At 44.9% G+C, this 16,735-nt stretch overlaps 1 protein-coding gene across 2 annotated transcripts in view; it reads left to right on the plus strand.

Moving 5' to 3' along the window:
• Positions 1-13,104, plus strand: part of ATP6V1A (ATPase H+ transporting V1 subunit A) — a 40,051-nt gene extending 26,947 nt beyond the window's left edge. For both annotated transcript variants that reach the window (XM_075000896.1, XM_075000906.1), the window contains exons 8-15: positions 877-985; positions 1,915-2,037; positions 2,131-2,245; positions 4,042-4,105; positions 5,160-5,363; positions 8,240-8,334; positions 9,048-9,219; positions 11,056-13,104. In XM_075000896.1, the coding sequence (XP_074856997.1) occupies positions 877-985; positions 1,915-2,037; positions 2,131-2,245; positions 4,042-4,105; positions 5,160-5,363; positions 8,240-8,334; positions 9,048-9,219; positions 11,056-11,148 (975 nt within the window). In that variant the 3' untranslated portion in view covers positions 11,149-13,104. The remainder of the gene's footprint in view (positions 1-876; positions 986-1,914; positions 2,038-2,130; positions 2,246-4,041; positions 4,106-5,159; positions 5,364-8,239; positions 8,335-9,047; positions 9,220-11,055) is intronic.
• The last annotated feature ends 3,631 nt before the right edge of the window (positions 13,105-16,735 follow it).

Genomic DNA, 16,735 nt, shown 5'->3' on the forward strand with positions numbered 1-16,735 from the left:
TGCGCAAAGCAATGTGCTCCCCACGTATAGCCTTATGTTTTCAAATTAGCATCTGTGCAGCACTCTTCCCCCTTATCCACTTCCAGTTGTCATTGGGTTGGGAGAATTGAGTCAGTTCTTTACCGTGATGCAATAGTGGGGAGGACAGATGTTCCTCCTGGGAAAGTTAGCGTCTTGTAGAGGTTACAGAACAGGTGGGACAAACATGGACATAGATTCTTGCCTGGGGGGGTGTTGTGTACACTAAGGAAAAGTGTGTAGGTAAATTCATAAAGACAGTACACTCAGCATTTCCCTCACAAGCTTCTCTTGAATGGTAACACTAAGATAAGCCAGGAAAATGGCAAATGTAAGAACCAGAAGGCAATAATTGAGCAATACTACTCACCCAGCATATTAAAGGACAAGGGTTGGAGCACAGGACAGAGGCCTCAGTTGTAGGGCATGAGCACTAATACCTCCTCTGTGCTCTAGAGGGTCATTCACCTTTTCTGCCTCTTTCCCTCTCTCCTTATTGTCCACATAGTCCCGGTTCCAAAATACAGTTGTTCGTATACCATTTTGAAGGACAAAGAGCCAATATAAATTCTTAGTATTGGTTGAATTACCTGAATAAGCATTACAAACACTCACTTACTGCTAGTAAATCTGTCCTTACCTTTTTACAGATGGGCAAACTGAGGCATGTAAATTAAGGGACTTACCCAAAGTCACTTGGGGGTCTTGGTAAGCGAACAGCATATAGAAATTGCAAGCCCTGAGTCCAGTCCTCTGTAGTTGTGACAACTGTGGGGGCAAATGCTCTGTCAGCCACAGGAGTGGGGGATAATCACTGCGGCGGTTATACAGATTGTGCTGCTTCTTTCACCTTTGTAGCTCACAATGGAAGTTGATGGCAAGGTAGAAAGTATTATGAAGAGAACAGCCCTAGTAGCAAACACCTCCAACATGCCTGTTGCTGCCAGAGAGGCCTCTATTTATACTGGTAAGAGACATAAGGGGAATTGAGGCTATCTGGCCCAAGTGTCACCTTCCACTTTGGAAGTCAAGATATGGATGTATTCCTTGGTCACTGAGTCATTTTATTTTCAGAAACTGGTCTTTTTAAACCCTCCTTATCAATAGGTTTTGTGTAGTAGTCTGATTTTTTCTCTTAAATATATGCGGCCAGGAATTGCATTTGCCATTTCAATCCATGCCACTAGTGTGGATTTTATGTCCGGTCTGATCTTATAGTTCTGTAGGATCAACTCTATAAAGCTTAGCTCATTCTGGAGCGAGTATGGGGCTATGAGTTCTTGACTGTGGAATACATCCATGTGCCTTTTTTATCTCTCTACATTGCTAGCTTCTTCCCTCATAAATTGGTGGGGTAAGGGTTATTCGCTTTGTCTTCCCTTAGTTTTTTTTAACGTGTGCTATTTATTGGGTGCTGTCAAATAGGTGGAACAAAATCTGATCTCCTTGAAATTACTGTCATCTGCCAGTTCGGCAATCAAAAGATGTGTCCCATGAGCTTTAAATCTCCTTCTCCACTGAGAAGGACTGTTTAGGCCATGCTTTGGACATAGCCTCTCTGTATGTTATGGTGCTGCAGAGGCAGCTTTTTAAAAGCAGTACAAGTTAACTAATGGCACAGCTCTTGAATGTGCTGGACAAGAAGAACAAGCATGGGCAGAGTCTACATGACTCATCTCACAGTGGGGATAGAGAGCAAATCTTTGGACAATTGCAGCAGGGGGGGAGAGACCCAAGTGGTGAGGAAACACTTGGGTCCAAAAGGAGTAACTATCAGCCCGTTGTCAAAATTGAGTGCAGCATTACCGGAAAATACTGCCCCCCTTCAGGGAAGGCGTGCAAGCCAGCCTACCTCTCCAGACTGTAACCTGCAGCCTGCTCTTCTCTTTGTTCTAGGAATCACCCTGTCTGAGTACTTCCGGGACATGGGCTACAATGTCAGTATGATGGCTGACTCCACTTCCCGATGGGCTGAAGCCCTTAGGGAAATTTCAGGGCGCTTAGCTGAAATGCCAGCTGGTGAGTTGTCGTCCTTCTTGCTGCCCAGCCATGGGAGGCCTTCCCATAGCTGCTGAGCCTTTGTGTGATGTAGTTTCTCTGTGATGTTTGCAGACAGCGGCTATCCAGCCTATCTGGGGGCACGTCTGGCCTCGTTCTACGAGCGAGCTGGCAGAGTGAAGTGTCTAGGGAACCCTGAGCGGGAAGGGAGTGTCAGCATCGTTGGAGCGTAAGTACTGAACCTGTCAGCTGCAATCCATGGCAGAAGCTCTTCTCAGGGGATGGATGATGCTCAGTGCTTCCCAGAGGAGCAAGTAGGAATGGTCCCTGCCCTGAGGAACTACCAGTCTAAGGACAGACTGACAGTTAAGAGCGTTTGGGTGGGGAGGGAAGAACATGCCTGTCATCAATATTGAGGAATGACTGCAATGTGGAAAGGATAAGGGGCCTGTAGGTTTGCTCAAGGAGCAGCAGGGATGGAAGATAATATACAGATGATTGTGGAAAGCTGGTACTTGAGTGGCTGAAAGTTGGAACACAGGCAGAGCTGAAAGGCCAATAAGGGCAGAACATGAACTCCTTGGTGTGAAAGAAACTTGCATAGGTGGGGATCTTTTGATCTTGGTGAAAATCCCTTGAAAATCCCTCTGATGATTTTTTTTTTTTTTTTTTTTTTTTTTTTTTTTTTTTTTTGTCCCCCGCCCCACCCCATCCACTAGTAAAGCATCAGGCTGAGGGAGGGGAGTGATCTGGTCAGCGTGACAGGCAGGAAGGGTGATTTGCATCTGCAGTTGAGGGGTTGAACGGGATGAGAGTACAGGCTCAGAGACTTGGACAGAGAGAGAGAGATGCTGGAGACGTTTTGTGGGGGCAGTTTCTGTTGAGGGAAGCCACAAATGTAGACAGCTTACTGGTGATGAGAGTAGGGAGATGGGCTACAGCTATCTTAGTGTGGCATTAGGAAAGTAACTTTCCCTAGACGTGCAGGAATGTCCCAGTTAACATATATATCCACATACAATTTAGAAGCACCTTCACTTTCAGAAAAGCAAGTGGTACAGGATTCTAATGGATTTCAGTGCCTATCCATTGCTCTCGAAGGTCTTACAGTACAGTAGAGTATCATGATTTGCGAACTTTAAGGTTTGTGAATTCAGTTATTCACAAGTGGCTGCTTTTCTGGTGCCCCGGGCACCTCCTGTATTCAGGAAAAAAATCAACATTCATGAGGGTTCTAAACACAGAACCCTTGCAAGTGTTGAAACCCTGCTGTAGTTGTTCCATCATCCATCTGTATAACAACCTGGTGCTACAATTCATTGGAATGATATTGACCACGACAAGAAAAGACATCGTCTGTGACAAACCACCCTGCAACACTTCAAATTCTGTGGCCCTCAGGATGTTTTGAGAGAATCCTCATGGGTTTTCCTGCAAGCAGCTTATCCTTTGTATAGTGAGCTCTGGGTCACACCTTGACCCATGAGGCTGGGGTGGGATGTCACTTGGATCTTTGAAGCTAAATTACTAGATCAACTGTAAATGTATTCCTGGGATTTGGAAATGGATGGATGGATGGATACAGATACATGGCAGGGCAATGTCTCCTGCAATGGAAAGTTTTAATGGGTCCCATATCTGGATTTGTGCTCAGGAGAAATGTTGTTTCGCTTCAGATTGTGTTTGAATTCTGAATGCATTCTTGGGACCAGAGTTCAGAAGCCGAATGTCCTGCTGCCTGCTTTGAAGTTTCAGCTCTTGATTGTTGAATACTATTTTGTACCAAGAATTTGGAAGGCTGAAAGAGGAAATGGGACTTCACCAAATGTAAAGCCGCTGAGGCCCTCCTCTTCATGCACCCTGAGTTGGGTTTCAAAGATCTTCCTTTTGTTGAAAGGAAGAAGCAGCGAATGACAAACTGGGCTGCTGCTGCTGTTGAGTTGTGGTGTTGGGTTTGGAGCTTCAGTGTAGTTCTCCATGACTGCTGCTGCTGATTACTCCTTTCCTTTTTCTCCTCATGCTCAGTGTCTCTCCCCCTGGTGGTGATTTCTCAGATCCTGTCACATCTGCTACTCTGGGGATTGTTCAGGTATGTGCTACCCATTGTTCCAGTATTTTTCCATTCATGTGCAGCATGAATTTTGTTGTGTACCACACCGATGTACTGTGTGCCATGGGTAGAAACCAAAGACCTATACTCCAGCCAAAACCAGTTAAAGCATTTGAAACCTCACCACTCAAAATTTAAATTTGAAGTGTAAGAGAAATAAAAATTACAAAATGCACAGATCTAGGGGGGGACCCCGTGCTTTGAAGAAAACATCAAGAAGTAACAACAATAATACAAGTGTGTGTTGGTAGGTCAGTGTCTCACACATACATTCACTGTCTCTTACAGACAAACATACTCTGTGAGAGACAGAGGGGCACATTGTCCCTTTCAAGAAGACCTACTTGTTCAGACACAGCAGCAGCTGCTGGCAACCTACCTCTGTCCTGAGCCCTGTCAGGCTCCCCAGCCTCCCTTTTCATCTGCCACCTGAGCCCCCGAAATACAGATTCATCCTGTTGGCTAAGTCCCCAGAAGTATTCATGTCTGTCTGAGAGGCCTAATGCAAGGATGTCTACCTCCTACTAAGATACTGGGGGAAGTGTGTATGCGTGGGGGGTGGGGGGAAGAGGGTCTGCCTTCTAAATGAAGGATCATTGAGACTTTTTTTAGAGAGGAGTTGGACCTAGAGGTGAGCCTAGGGGATAGCTATTTTGGGAAGACTGTCATTTTAGGTACTGGCACTTGGTTGGGCTCCATTTAGTTCTGTAGGCTGCAGGATTGAAATCTGTCCTGTGCAGGGCAGCTCCTCCACCTGACACTGGGATGATATTCAAGACAGACTGTCAGTGGATCTCTGCTCCAGAAATCATGAAATAAATGTCAAGCACTGTGGGAGAGGGCCTCTGAGTGTCTAAGGTCCCCCAGCTGTGGTGGAATAAATGAGGGGAGGAAAGATTTTTCTGTCTAGAGGATCTGGATGGCCTTTTGCTATACTCATTATGCAGAAATCTGTGGGCCTTTATACTGGTTTTCAGTTAATAACTTGCCTTCTGCTGGGAAGGAAACTATTGAATCCGTTTGGATTTGGCAGGTGTTTTGGGGCTTGGATAAGAAGCTGGCTCAGCGCAAGCACTTCCCATCTGTCAATTGGCTGATCAGCTACAGCAAGTACACCCGGGCCCTCGATGAGTATTATGACAAGCACTTCACAGAGTTTGTTCCCTTGAGGACAAAGGCCAAAGAGATCTTGCAGGAAGAAGAGGATCTGGCAGAGATCGTGCAGCTTGTGGGGAAGGTAAGCAGCAAAAACTGAACAGTGAGTGGGGCTAGGGAGGAAATACAGTGTCTTAATGAGACCTTCCAAAGAACAGGCCTGCCTCTGTTTCACTGCTCTTAGCACAGACTTGCAGAGAGGGAGCTACCATTAGCCAGTTTGTGGATGTGTGCAGGTACTGAGACCTGGAGGAAAAGTAATCAAAACTTTAAGAACGTAAAATGGCTATATGGGATCAAACTAATGGTCTATTTAGCCCAGTGCCTGGTCTGCCAACAAGTTTGGCTTTTCCTTCTACAAGCTTTTTTTAGTTTCTCAGAACATTTTGGCATTTCTGGGTAGAAAGCTAAACTTGGACAGAGAAACTGCCCTGGAAGAGAAGTATCATGAGGGTCCCAAAGAAAACTGACTGTGTCAACTGATGCTATAAAAAAAAATCTCAGATGTGCATGTACATAGTTAATACCTGTCACATTTCTTCTCCCATTGTGCGCATGAGCCAAGCTAGCCTACACATTACCTTTCATTGGAAGAAACTGGGTCTTGGGAAGTAATGGGCAGGAACCAGGGATCCAGCAGCCACAGAAGGGGACGCTTGTACTAGAAGGTGCCTGCCCACAAGCTCTCTTTTTCTGTGTCCTGGAAAAGAAGAAAACCAGGGGTGGGCCCTTTCCTACTCTGATGTGTAAAGGTGTCAAACATGCTCCAGAAGACTTTTTTCAACTTGTTTTGACCTTAGGCCTGAGTCTATGTAGTTTGTTTCTGGAGGTTTTTTTGTACCACTTTAACTACACTGTTTTTTTAGCCAACATAGAGCAAACCCTTTAGTGTGGATATGTTCACACTTGTCTGAAGGTGCTTCTGTGTGACTAACCCACCTTACAGAAATACTTGGGATGTCAGTTGCGGCCTCTAATAAATCTCTTCTCCCAAGGGTTTTTTTTTTTTTCATGTGGTGGGAGTTAAATGTTGGCAACAGCATTAACCAGTGTGGTGGACTGAGAGAAGAAACTTTCCTCTCTGCCAGATTTCACTTCTTCACTCCCCAGGCAAAATGATGACTACATTTGAATAGCTGAGGTGAAAAGAGCAGGAAAAAGTCTGAACTTACCCATTCAGGGCCTGTCTATACACCACAAAAAACACAAACTCAATTCTTGTCTGTGCCAGACACCTTTAAACCACAACATGGAGCTTTGCTGCACTGCCATTTTGATTGAAGCTGCCCTCTCCTTTTGACCCTTGCATCCATATCAACAGCTCTCCAAGGTTCAAAACCTCTCCTCTGCCCCCATCCAGTTCTTCAATTTGCTACTCACCTAGTTTTAAACCTGGAACTGAAGTCTGGTAAAACACTACTGCTGTCAGTGTGTGTGACAGATTTACACATACCCATTTTTTTTCCTCTAAAATTTGGTTAGGCTGGCACACTGGGAAGGAAGTCAAAGATGGTATTGCATCTGTAACCTGACATCATGGAGTGGAGCATGCTAAACGAATGTACACACACGCTTTGGCAGCTCTTCTGTTCTCTAGTCAAATGACTAGGAGAACAATGTGGTTTGGATTCTCCCATTTGTTCTGGGAGGAGAGTAGGATCTACCCTAACATACAAAGAAACAGATGCTGAGGCTGAAGAGCAAAACATCAAACTCGGGAGGTGCCGACATTAAGGTAGCCCATGCAGTCTTAACTCTGCCCCCTTTGGAGCATGCGTCACAGTAGCCTTCAGTCACAAGGTCACAGTGCAGATGCCATTTGGTAGGTGAGGCAAGGCAGCACTCACAACCAGCTAAAATTAAAATTGTTCAGTAGATATTAAAGTTTGTATTTACTATTAGAAGTATCTTGACCTGCTATGGGGGCAGCCTTACTCTTTGCTGTGCTTGTAACAAGTTACTTTGGAAAGAAGTGTCATGCCCCTGCTTCCTCACTGAGCACCATCCAACCTGCATATTGAATAAGGCTGAGGTCCTGTGAAAATAACCCATGGTCAGGGAATGGGACTGTTGAACACACAACCCCACCTGCCCCTTGTGCCTGTGCACGTCTTCAACTTGGGCAGCTTTCCTTTGAGTGCTTAAACGTGCTACTTGGCCACTTTTAATGATCTTTTATATTATAGCTCTCTGTGGTGCCTCTTGCACGGGTCTCTGAAAACACATCCCAGACACTGGAGTCTAATCGCCCAAAGATTTTAAGTGACTCTTGGTACAAGATCATAGCTGAGGAGGAGGGGGAGAGATGGTGCTGTGCAACATGCAATTAAGAACTTCCTTATCACTGACTTAATTTGCTTTATCAGGAAATGGCAGACTGGAAAAAGCAACTACTGGTTTAGCCTCTTAGCGACAGTCTGGTTTTTATTGTTGATGGTCTAAAATTACGTGTTTTACTGAAACACCCTTAGATGAATTGTTGAGAGTCTGTGTGGCCATGCTGGAGCTGGGAACACAGATGTGGTGGCTCCCCAGTCTGCTGCAGGCTTGCTTCTTGCTACAGCTGCCTTTTGGCAAGCACCATGTCTGTCTAGTGTGTGGTGCTCTGCAGGCAGGCAATTAACATCTTGAAGGAAATCTCTCACTTAACAACTGCAGGTATCCCAATGTACGGTGGAAACTTAACAGCTGTATTTCATGCTGTTTGTGGTCTCCTGGTGGCTGGCTGAATAATTGGCTTTGTATGAGTAAATGGGGAAATATGCAAAAAAATTAATTTGTATTTACTCTGAAAAGAGGGGGTGGGGGGCTAGGCAAGCCACATGCCTGTAGATGAAGATGATGGGGTAAACAAGCTTTTTGGTGGTATCATGGGCCTTAGCAGAGTTAGGGAGCAAACACCCAGCTCTCCCATACACAGAACTTGGCACCGAACTAAATTTAGACTTTGTCTTCTAGGCTTCCTTGGCAGAAACAGACAAAATTACACTGGAGGTTGCCAAACTGATCAAGGATGACTTCCTGCAGCAGAATGGCTACAGCCCTTATGACAGGTGAGGGCCAGGAGGCTGTGTGCTCCCTGTTCATTCTTCTGTGTTCTGCGTTTGGATGGAAATCCTATTTGGGAACTATCTTTACACTTCAACTCTGCTCATGGCTTAAGTTGAAGATCTGGTGCCACTGGATCATACTATGACGTATCTTGCACTGGTGAAAAACGGTGTAACCTGTAATAAGCAGTGTATGCCTCTTAGAAGTGAGTGTATCAAAGGTTTTATGATGTAGCTTTATGGGGTGAGATAGGCCAGTACTTCTAAACTGCCAACCACCAAGGGAATCCAGTCTCTGCGGCCAGGCCTAAACTAGGGGAGAAAATCAATGCAAGATACTCAACTCCAGCTACACAAATTGCATTGCTGGAGTCATCCTACCTTATGCCACTTTTCTGTACTATCTCCACAGTAGCAGGTCAGCAGGAGATATTCTCCCCTTCACTTTCTTTCCTCTTTGCGACTGCTGAGAGTACTGGGGTTAACTGTTGGGTGCCTCCCCCCAGCTTTCAATTTAGTGCGTTCTTACTAGACCTGCTAAATCAAACCCTGGAAGATGGACATACAGAGCCTTTACCCTCCCGTCAAAGTAGACAAGTCCTGTGAGACAGTTATGTGAGAGCTCTGCTGCCTTCCTCACTTCGTTATTGTCAGCTGCACTACAACCTGGGAAAGTCATCAGTCATTCATACTAGATTCTGTCTTGTTTCCATCAGGTTCTGCCCTTTTTATAAGACAGTGGGGATGCTTTCCAATATGATTGCATTCTATGACATGGCGCGCAGAGCAGTAGAGACCACAGCCCAGAGTGACAATAAGATCACATGGTCCATCATCCGAGAAAATATGTCTGAAATCCTCCAGAGACTCGTTGCAATGAAATTCAAGGTATGTCTGTGGGCAGACAGACTGGCTGTCTGGCCTCTCTTTATATGGCCCCCTGCTGCATTGGAATAGAGATACTGACATTGCTTTGTAAGGGGACAAGAAGTCTTATGAAGCCTTCAATGCATCTGCAAAGCCATTATCCTGAGTTGTTGTTTGTAAACGTTTTTCTTACATGGGGAGAAATAGTTCCACAAACTGAGACACCCGCTTTACTTTTTTGGTGGAGGTAAAATATCTTTCTCACAGCCTAAGCAGCAATATCAAATACATGGCCCTAGTTCTCTTAGCTGAGAACTGCCTTGGAGGATAAATGCAGAGAAAGCTCCCATTACTGAGGTCACACTCACCCAGCTGGTCTGCAGTGCTGCTAGGTGACTTGGGTCCAAAAATTACTGTATTGTATTTTAATTGATAGTCATTGGTGACTCATTAACACAGTTTTCAAGTAAACATCTAATAACGAGTAATGGTTGTAAACGGACATCCAGTCTGGAGTGGCAAAGAAATGTGTGTGTGTGTTTTTTTTTAAGTATCTTCTGAACAGAAATCTAGTTGAAGGAAGCCAGCAACCATTTTATTAGCACTTCTATGGCCCCCATCCCAGTTAGATAGAGAGGTCTGCTGGGAGAGCAGATGCATCTATGGCCTAATTTAGGGGTCTGCATCCTGCAGCTCAACAGACGCATGCAGCTCCTTAAGGACTTCTTTGTGGCTCCCTATGCTGCAATTGCAAAGTAAAAAAACCAAAACCAAACCCTGATTGTGTTCAACAAATGGTGAACAGCTCACATCTAAATAGCAAACAATGTGTGATCTCGAAACGTTGGGTAATTCCCCCTAACGTCCTCCAGAGAGAGAGAAGGTTCAGGAGTGAAAGTCGGGAAGACAGTGGTACAAACACACGTAAAATGTGAGGAAATAGAACATGTAAAAAGCTTGCGAACATTCTGCAGTAAGCATGTATTGCATTACACATCGTGTGTGTGTGTGTGTGTGTGTGTGTGATGTTCTTAAAATACAGGTTACAAGAAGTATTGTTTGTTAGTTATTAAGGACTGTCTTGTATTCACAAGCATGACAGCTCTTGAATTACCAAGGTTTTTACCGAATTGGAAAAATGGCTATTCTTGCTATTTTGGCTGCCGACCTCTGGCTTGCCGTGCTATAATATCAGAGTTGAGAGAGGGGAGAAATCCAGCTGATCAGGATGCCCCAGCCTGTCCATTAAGTGCTTCTCTAGATTAGACTTTTTATAGTCTCTCCAGTGGAAGTGCAGCTGCAAGTTTTGGTTTCTCACTACAAATGCAGGGTGGCTAGGGCTCTGGGGGTGTTTTATTGTAACTTGAAGATGTCAGGGCATGTTCTTGAAGACCTATGCTAGATCAATTTCAGGGGACAGGATTTGGTTTGGAATTAAGCCTCTGCATAATGAGGAAAACGAACATTACTATGTGCTTGATACCTAGAGGGGAGATGGTATATAATCCCTGTACCTCTTGTCACGTAGCATTAGATTGCCAGATGCTAGTGCGAGCATTACCTCGGTCCTTCGCAACTTAGTTTTCACCTGAGAGGTTTCTAACCACCACAGACTCAATTGCCTAGATAATAGCTAGGAAAATTCTCCATTAGCCTACTGATTGTGGGGTGTGTGGGAGAGGAGGAAGCAAGACAAACCTCATTTTAAAGCGGCTGTAAACATCAGCTTTTTCTAGGAGTGAGCAGATGTGACCCCCTAAAGTCAGGCAGGAATTGAGCCATTGGCAAAGGATTGTTGGCCTGTCTAAGGAAGCAGAGGTTTCTCAAAACTAACTTTTTCACTTGATGTGTTTTCAGGACCCAGTGAAAGATGGTGAGGCGAATATCAAGGCGGACTATGCTCAGCTCTTTGAGGACATGCAGAATGCATTCCGCAGTCTGGAAGACTAGGCATTCCCTCCCTTTCAATTTATCCCCTTCAGTTCAAATCTCTTATCTCTGCCCCGCTACTGTGCAAGACTGAAACGAGTACCTGAGTTTAATAGTCCTACACCTCCTAGTTCATACTCAGTAGGTCTTTGTAAAACATTCCTCTTAATTCGTGTTTGGCCTCCCTGTGTGTCTGAAATGGGGGTGGAGTTAGTGTGAATGTGGACCTCTGAGGGTGTGTAACTGATTGTGAACTTGTAGAATGGGGTTTTTTTGGCCTCCCCTCCACTCCCATTTAGATGTGATCTGAACAGCCAGGCTCCTGCCTCTTGGAAGAGGTACACCAGATAAGTTGTAACAGCAGAGGAGGCATGAGTATTAGTGCAGTGATATGGTACATTCTAGGGTGATGTTCAAAGCTTTAGCCAGTGACGATCATGTGCATTTCCCCTGCTTTGAAATGGAATTTATTAAATTTTTCCAATAATGATCTTCTGTGACCTATAAATGTTCTCTGGTATAGTTCCCCTTCAACCCCTCCAATGAGCCTGTGTAACAGCAAGTGTATACAACACAGTTGTGGAATTCTGCAAGATGTTAACAAAGAGGAACATGTGAAAGCAGCCAGGAGTCGGTCTGCATTTGAGAAGTAGCATTTATTTTTCTATCTTATATTTAATAGGACTGTTGGACTACACTTCGATTAGAATCAAAGCCATAGCTGCTAAACTATCAGCAGCAAGAATGTTCTCTTGCTTCCCATTTCTAAGTGCAAGATTTAGTGTAGCTGCTTTGTAGTACAGGACAGGACACGCTCTGGTGATAAGGGGTCCCCCCCTCCTGCTGCAGGCCATAGCATTTAACCTCGTGCAATGTCAAAAATCACCGCAAGCTTCCAAAACTTTCCCTTCAGAAACCTGAATTTGATTTGCTTATAAAGCTGTGGCATGGAAGGCCCTTTGAGGGATTAATGCTGAACTTTTTTGTTGAAAGGTTCATGGCGATGCTCAGAGAAGCTGCTGACTTTTGCATTGCACACTGGACATGTCCTTTCCTCAGCAGTCCAATCTGTTGCTTGTTGGACTTAATGGCAGAATTGATATGGGACAACTAAATACAAAGTAGCCTTTTCTCACTAACCTGCTTGAGCCAGAATTCACCATATTGCTGCACACTGCGATAAATGAATGAGGCAGCCTTTTGGATGTTGTATTTCAGGAGGACTTAAACATGCTTTGTCTCACAGCATAAAGTCCAGACTAAGTTCACAGCCATTAGCTGGCCTGTCATTGCTGTGAAACTACTGCTGCAGCTGGCGTGCTAATTAAGGGTCAGTCTCTTCAGCAGGCTGCCAGCTTTAAACAGCAATGGACCAAATTATACTGCTTTCTCTTATGCCAACTCCATCTGGCATAGAGCCCAAATGAAACCTTAACAGGCTCTTCAAATATTAATGTCTTTGATATCCCAAAATAAGAGATGTGACCTACTGCTCTGGTGGTGAATGGTGACAGTTTACAGTTCATTTAATTTCAGTGTATGTTGCCTATTAAGAACGGTCCATGTATAAAATAAGTAGTCGCTATACAAGTCTTTGCCAGAATCCTCATTCAGACCCATCCACAAGTGTACTGTGTAGCATTCCATGCTAGAGGGCAGATGTTCTATTTAAGTTAATAGAGGATGTTATAAACTTTACAACATGTCAAAGATAATACAATTCTAATATTTATTGTGCTCTACCTGGCCCTAAAGTATGACCAGTTGAAAGTCATATATATATTTTTGTTTCGTCTGTCTTTTTTCAGTGTTGAAATTCTGATGTTTCACTGTGTTGCTACAAATTCCTCCACACAGGTGGAAGGAATGATGTAGAGGTTTAAACCAAACCACCTACTCTTCCTCATTTCATAATGGATTTTGCTGGAAGTTGTGCAAAACTGTTCAAGTCAATGAGAATAAAGTGGACTTAAAGTACTTGTGGGTCTTTCCTATTCAGTTATCTATTTCCTCCCTGCAAAATCAAAACTACTTCTAGAAGGTTAAAGATCTAGAACATATCAATGTCTGAACAACCTGTAAGCAACTCTACACTACCACTACTGCTTTTAGAATCACCAAGTTCTCCTTTCAAAAAGGACAAACATGCTGTTGTCTGGGGCTCAGCTGGCAAGTAAGTTAAAACTAATAGACAATGTTCATCTAGCAGCACTTATTGCTGTAACAGAGCAAGACTGACCTAGGGTTTTAGACACTATGAATGTTATCATTAAAAGGTATATTTAAGAAAATCATATTTTGAAGTGATGTAACCTTTAAAACCAAGAAGTGAAAAACTTATGCAGGAATTGGTTTTAGACTTGCTGTAGCTGTTCAGTGCTTGAAAGTGAGTTGAAATTAACATTTACAAAGGAGCCTGTAGAGCAGGGTTCACGCACAAATGTAAACCACAGAAGTTTCTCAGCCTCTTATGCAAACAGCCTTGCTTCCATGTGGTGCAGCAGGATAATGGCCAGGCAGTGCAGAAAAAAATACCAAGTGTACAGACAACCACAAACTCTGTGCTGGGGTGATTTGTGAGGGGTAGATGCGCTCACACTGCTAATAGCAGAGACATGTTTTTCTCAGCCTCTCATACAAACATGACCCCAGAGCTTTCCTGGTCCCATTTTGAAATTGTCTGTTACATATTTCCTGCACAGCTGGAGAGCAGTGGCCCAAGCAGACCACTGACCCACATTGTGGGTCACATACAGGACACTACTGGAGACTAATAAATTTGATTTTAAGACATGGCATTTCCACGCTGGCCTTAGTCAAACTTTTGAATTCCAGCTTGACACTACACTCAGCAGGTTCTGACAATACTGTGATAGTGACATTAATGCTCCCAAAAAAATCGAGCTTATGGTATTTACAGTGAAGACAGTCAGTCTTGGGCTGTGTCTATAGTACAAGAAATTACAATTTAAGGCAGTTAGCTCCATATTACTATCAGGCCAGGCCCTGCCCCCAGAAGCTTGCTGAAATGTAGCAATGAGGCTGCTAGCTACCCTTCACAAAGAGAGCCCTACCACTAGCCCCCAATCTTCTCCCCAGCCTGACAGAGGGGGCCATCTTCTCTAGGTGCAGCTTGACATCACTTACCAGGCAATAGGCCTCCTTAATAAGCACAGCGTTTAGCTGGACATTTTGAGATGATCTGAAAACTGAGGACAGCTCTGGGATCTCTCCCAGTGAACGGGGGATGATGGTAGATGGCAAGTTATAGTTGACAGTCTGGTATCAGTACCTACTGAAAGAAATTTAAGACACATTTACATTTAAGCTTGTGGGGGGTGGGGAGGAGAGCCTGGTCTCCCATAGAGGTGCTCTAACGAGCTGGCTATAGAGCAGCAACCCCCAAATTGGAAGGGACGGAGGAATGCTGAAGGAGGGAGCTTCAGCAGGCCTAGGCCAGCCCCTTCAGGTGGCAGGAGGAGTGCACCTCCCAGCACTCCTCTGCTCCAGCCCCCACTAAAAGCCTGGTTATGTACTGTAACAGGCTCATGCCACCCCAGGACAGGAACAGCTACAGCCTGGGGAGCATTCAGATGCCTTCTCCTGCCCCACTCACCCTCCAACCCCACAGCACAGCTCTCCCACACCTCTCCTGCTCCACCTGCACTGACTCCACAGTCAGTCAGTCACTTCAGCCCAATGTTCTACAGTTTCAGGAGAAGAAACTGACAGATCCACCACAGAATGGGGCTCCCCAATTTTCCCACCCCACCCCCCACAAACAAGTGAATCTGGGGCTCAGATAAGTGCATTAGCCACTGGCCAAAAAGTTAAGGGAGTGCTGAATTATTTATGCAGAGTACAAGCATGACCCTAATTCAACTATAAAGTCCTTTAAGTCCAAAGGCCAAACAGCATTTTAGACAAGTGTGCTGAACACACCTAGGCCACATCTACATGTGCACACTACTTCAAAGTAGCAGCACCAATTTCGAAATAGCGCCCGTCACAGCTACATGTGTTGGGCGCTATTTCGAAGTTGAAATCGACGTTAGGCGGCAAGACGTCGAAGTCGCTAACCCCATGAGGGGATGGGAATAGTGCCCTACTTCGAAGATGAATGTCGAAGTAGGGCACGTGTAGCTGATCCGCGTCCCGCAACATCGAAATAGCGGGGTCCGCCATGGCGGCCATCAGCTGAGGGGTTGAGACGCGCTCTCTCTCCAGCCCCTGTGGGGCTCTATGGTCGCCGTGTGCAGCAGCCCTTAGCCCAGGGCTTCTGGCTGCTGCTACCACAGCTGGGGATCCATGCTGCACGCACAGGGTCTGCAACCAGTTGTCGGCTCTGTGGATCTTTTAGTGCAACTGTGTCTGGGAGGGGCCCTTTAAGGGAGCGGCTTGCTGTTGAGTCCACCCTGTGACCCTGTCTGCAGCTGTTCCTGGCACCCTTATTTCGATGTGTGCTACTTTGGCGTGTAGACGTTCCCTCGCAGCGCCTATTTCGATGTGGTGCTGCCCAACGTTGAAGCTGAACGTCGACGTTGCCAGCCCTGGAGGACGTGTAGACGTTATTCATCGAAATAGCCTATTTCAATGTAGCGTGCACGTGTAGATGTAGCCCTAAAGTGCAACAATTTAATACAGCCAAACATTAATCAAACATTTCTACGCATTTGATCCAGATATGTGAATATGCTAAATCCAAGAGTGCAGCTTGCATGTAGCCAAGCAGGTAGTAGCAATGCACCCTTCAGAATTTACTTTGTATAACCGTTATCAAATAAGTGCTGTCATTGCCAATTCCTGATTTCAGTTCAAACCAATTTCAGACCAGCTTCAGTCATAACTTGTAATTCTTTCCAAGACCTTTCCCCCTAATTTGTCCTTCCTCTTTGCTGGCCAACAGTTTTTCTTTTGTAGTTGAGTCCACATAGGCTTAAACACTGTTCTGTGGGTTGAAGTACCATGGCTGGCTCATTCAAAGACATTCTTTGTCTTGTTTAAAACCAACTGCAATCACCCTGTCAGTCACAGTTTTGCTTTTTCAAGGACGCTTTCCAAGTCATTTATTCTCTGACCCTCAAATTTAAGCTAACCCTAATTCTTTAATTTCCTATTTATCACACAAGGATGCTCCACCACCACTGCACAGCCTCCATGCCTAGTCCACCTAGCAGCAGGTGAAGAGTTCCCAGCTACAGAGCTCACAAGCAGAAGTGGTGCTTAACTCCAAGAGAGGAGCAGGCAGGTCTTAGGACACATCTGTCTCCTCAGCATCACCCATTGATCAGTTTAGGTAGCTTCCCACTTAGCATTTGAGTTTTGTGGATTCTATTCTCAGACATCACCTCTCTCCCCATTCTCTGCCTAGGCACCTCCCTCAGATTTTGTGGACGCCAGAGTCGTTCCAGTGATTTTTCTAGAAGCCTAAAAGTAGTACCACCTGTTTGGCTGCATAGTCGCAATATTTTGGGACAGATTTACAAGAGCATTCAGCAACCAGATGAGAAGACATTAAATTTCCTTTGTGGATCTGGCCCTTTGTCATAAAAAAAAAAAAAAAAAACCACACCAAGAGAGTAATGTGCTACAAGGACTCATCTTCTCT

The sequence above is a fragment of the Carettochelys insculpta genome, chromosome 1 (assembly GCF_033958435.1).
Source record: "Carettochelys insculpta isolate YL-2023 chromosome 1, ASM3395843v1, whole genome shotgun sequence".
In the NCBI taxonomy this organism is placed as follows: Eukaryota; Metazoa; Chordata; order Testudines; family Carettochelyidae; genus Carettochelys; species Carettochelys insculpta.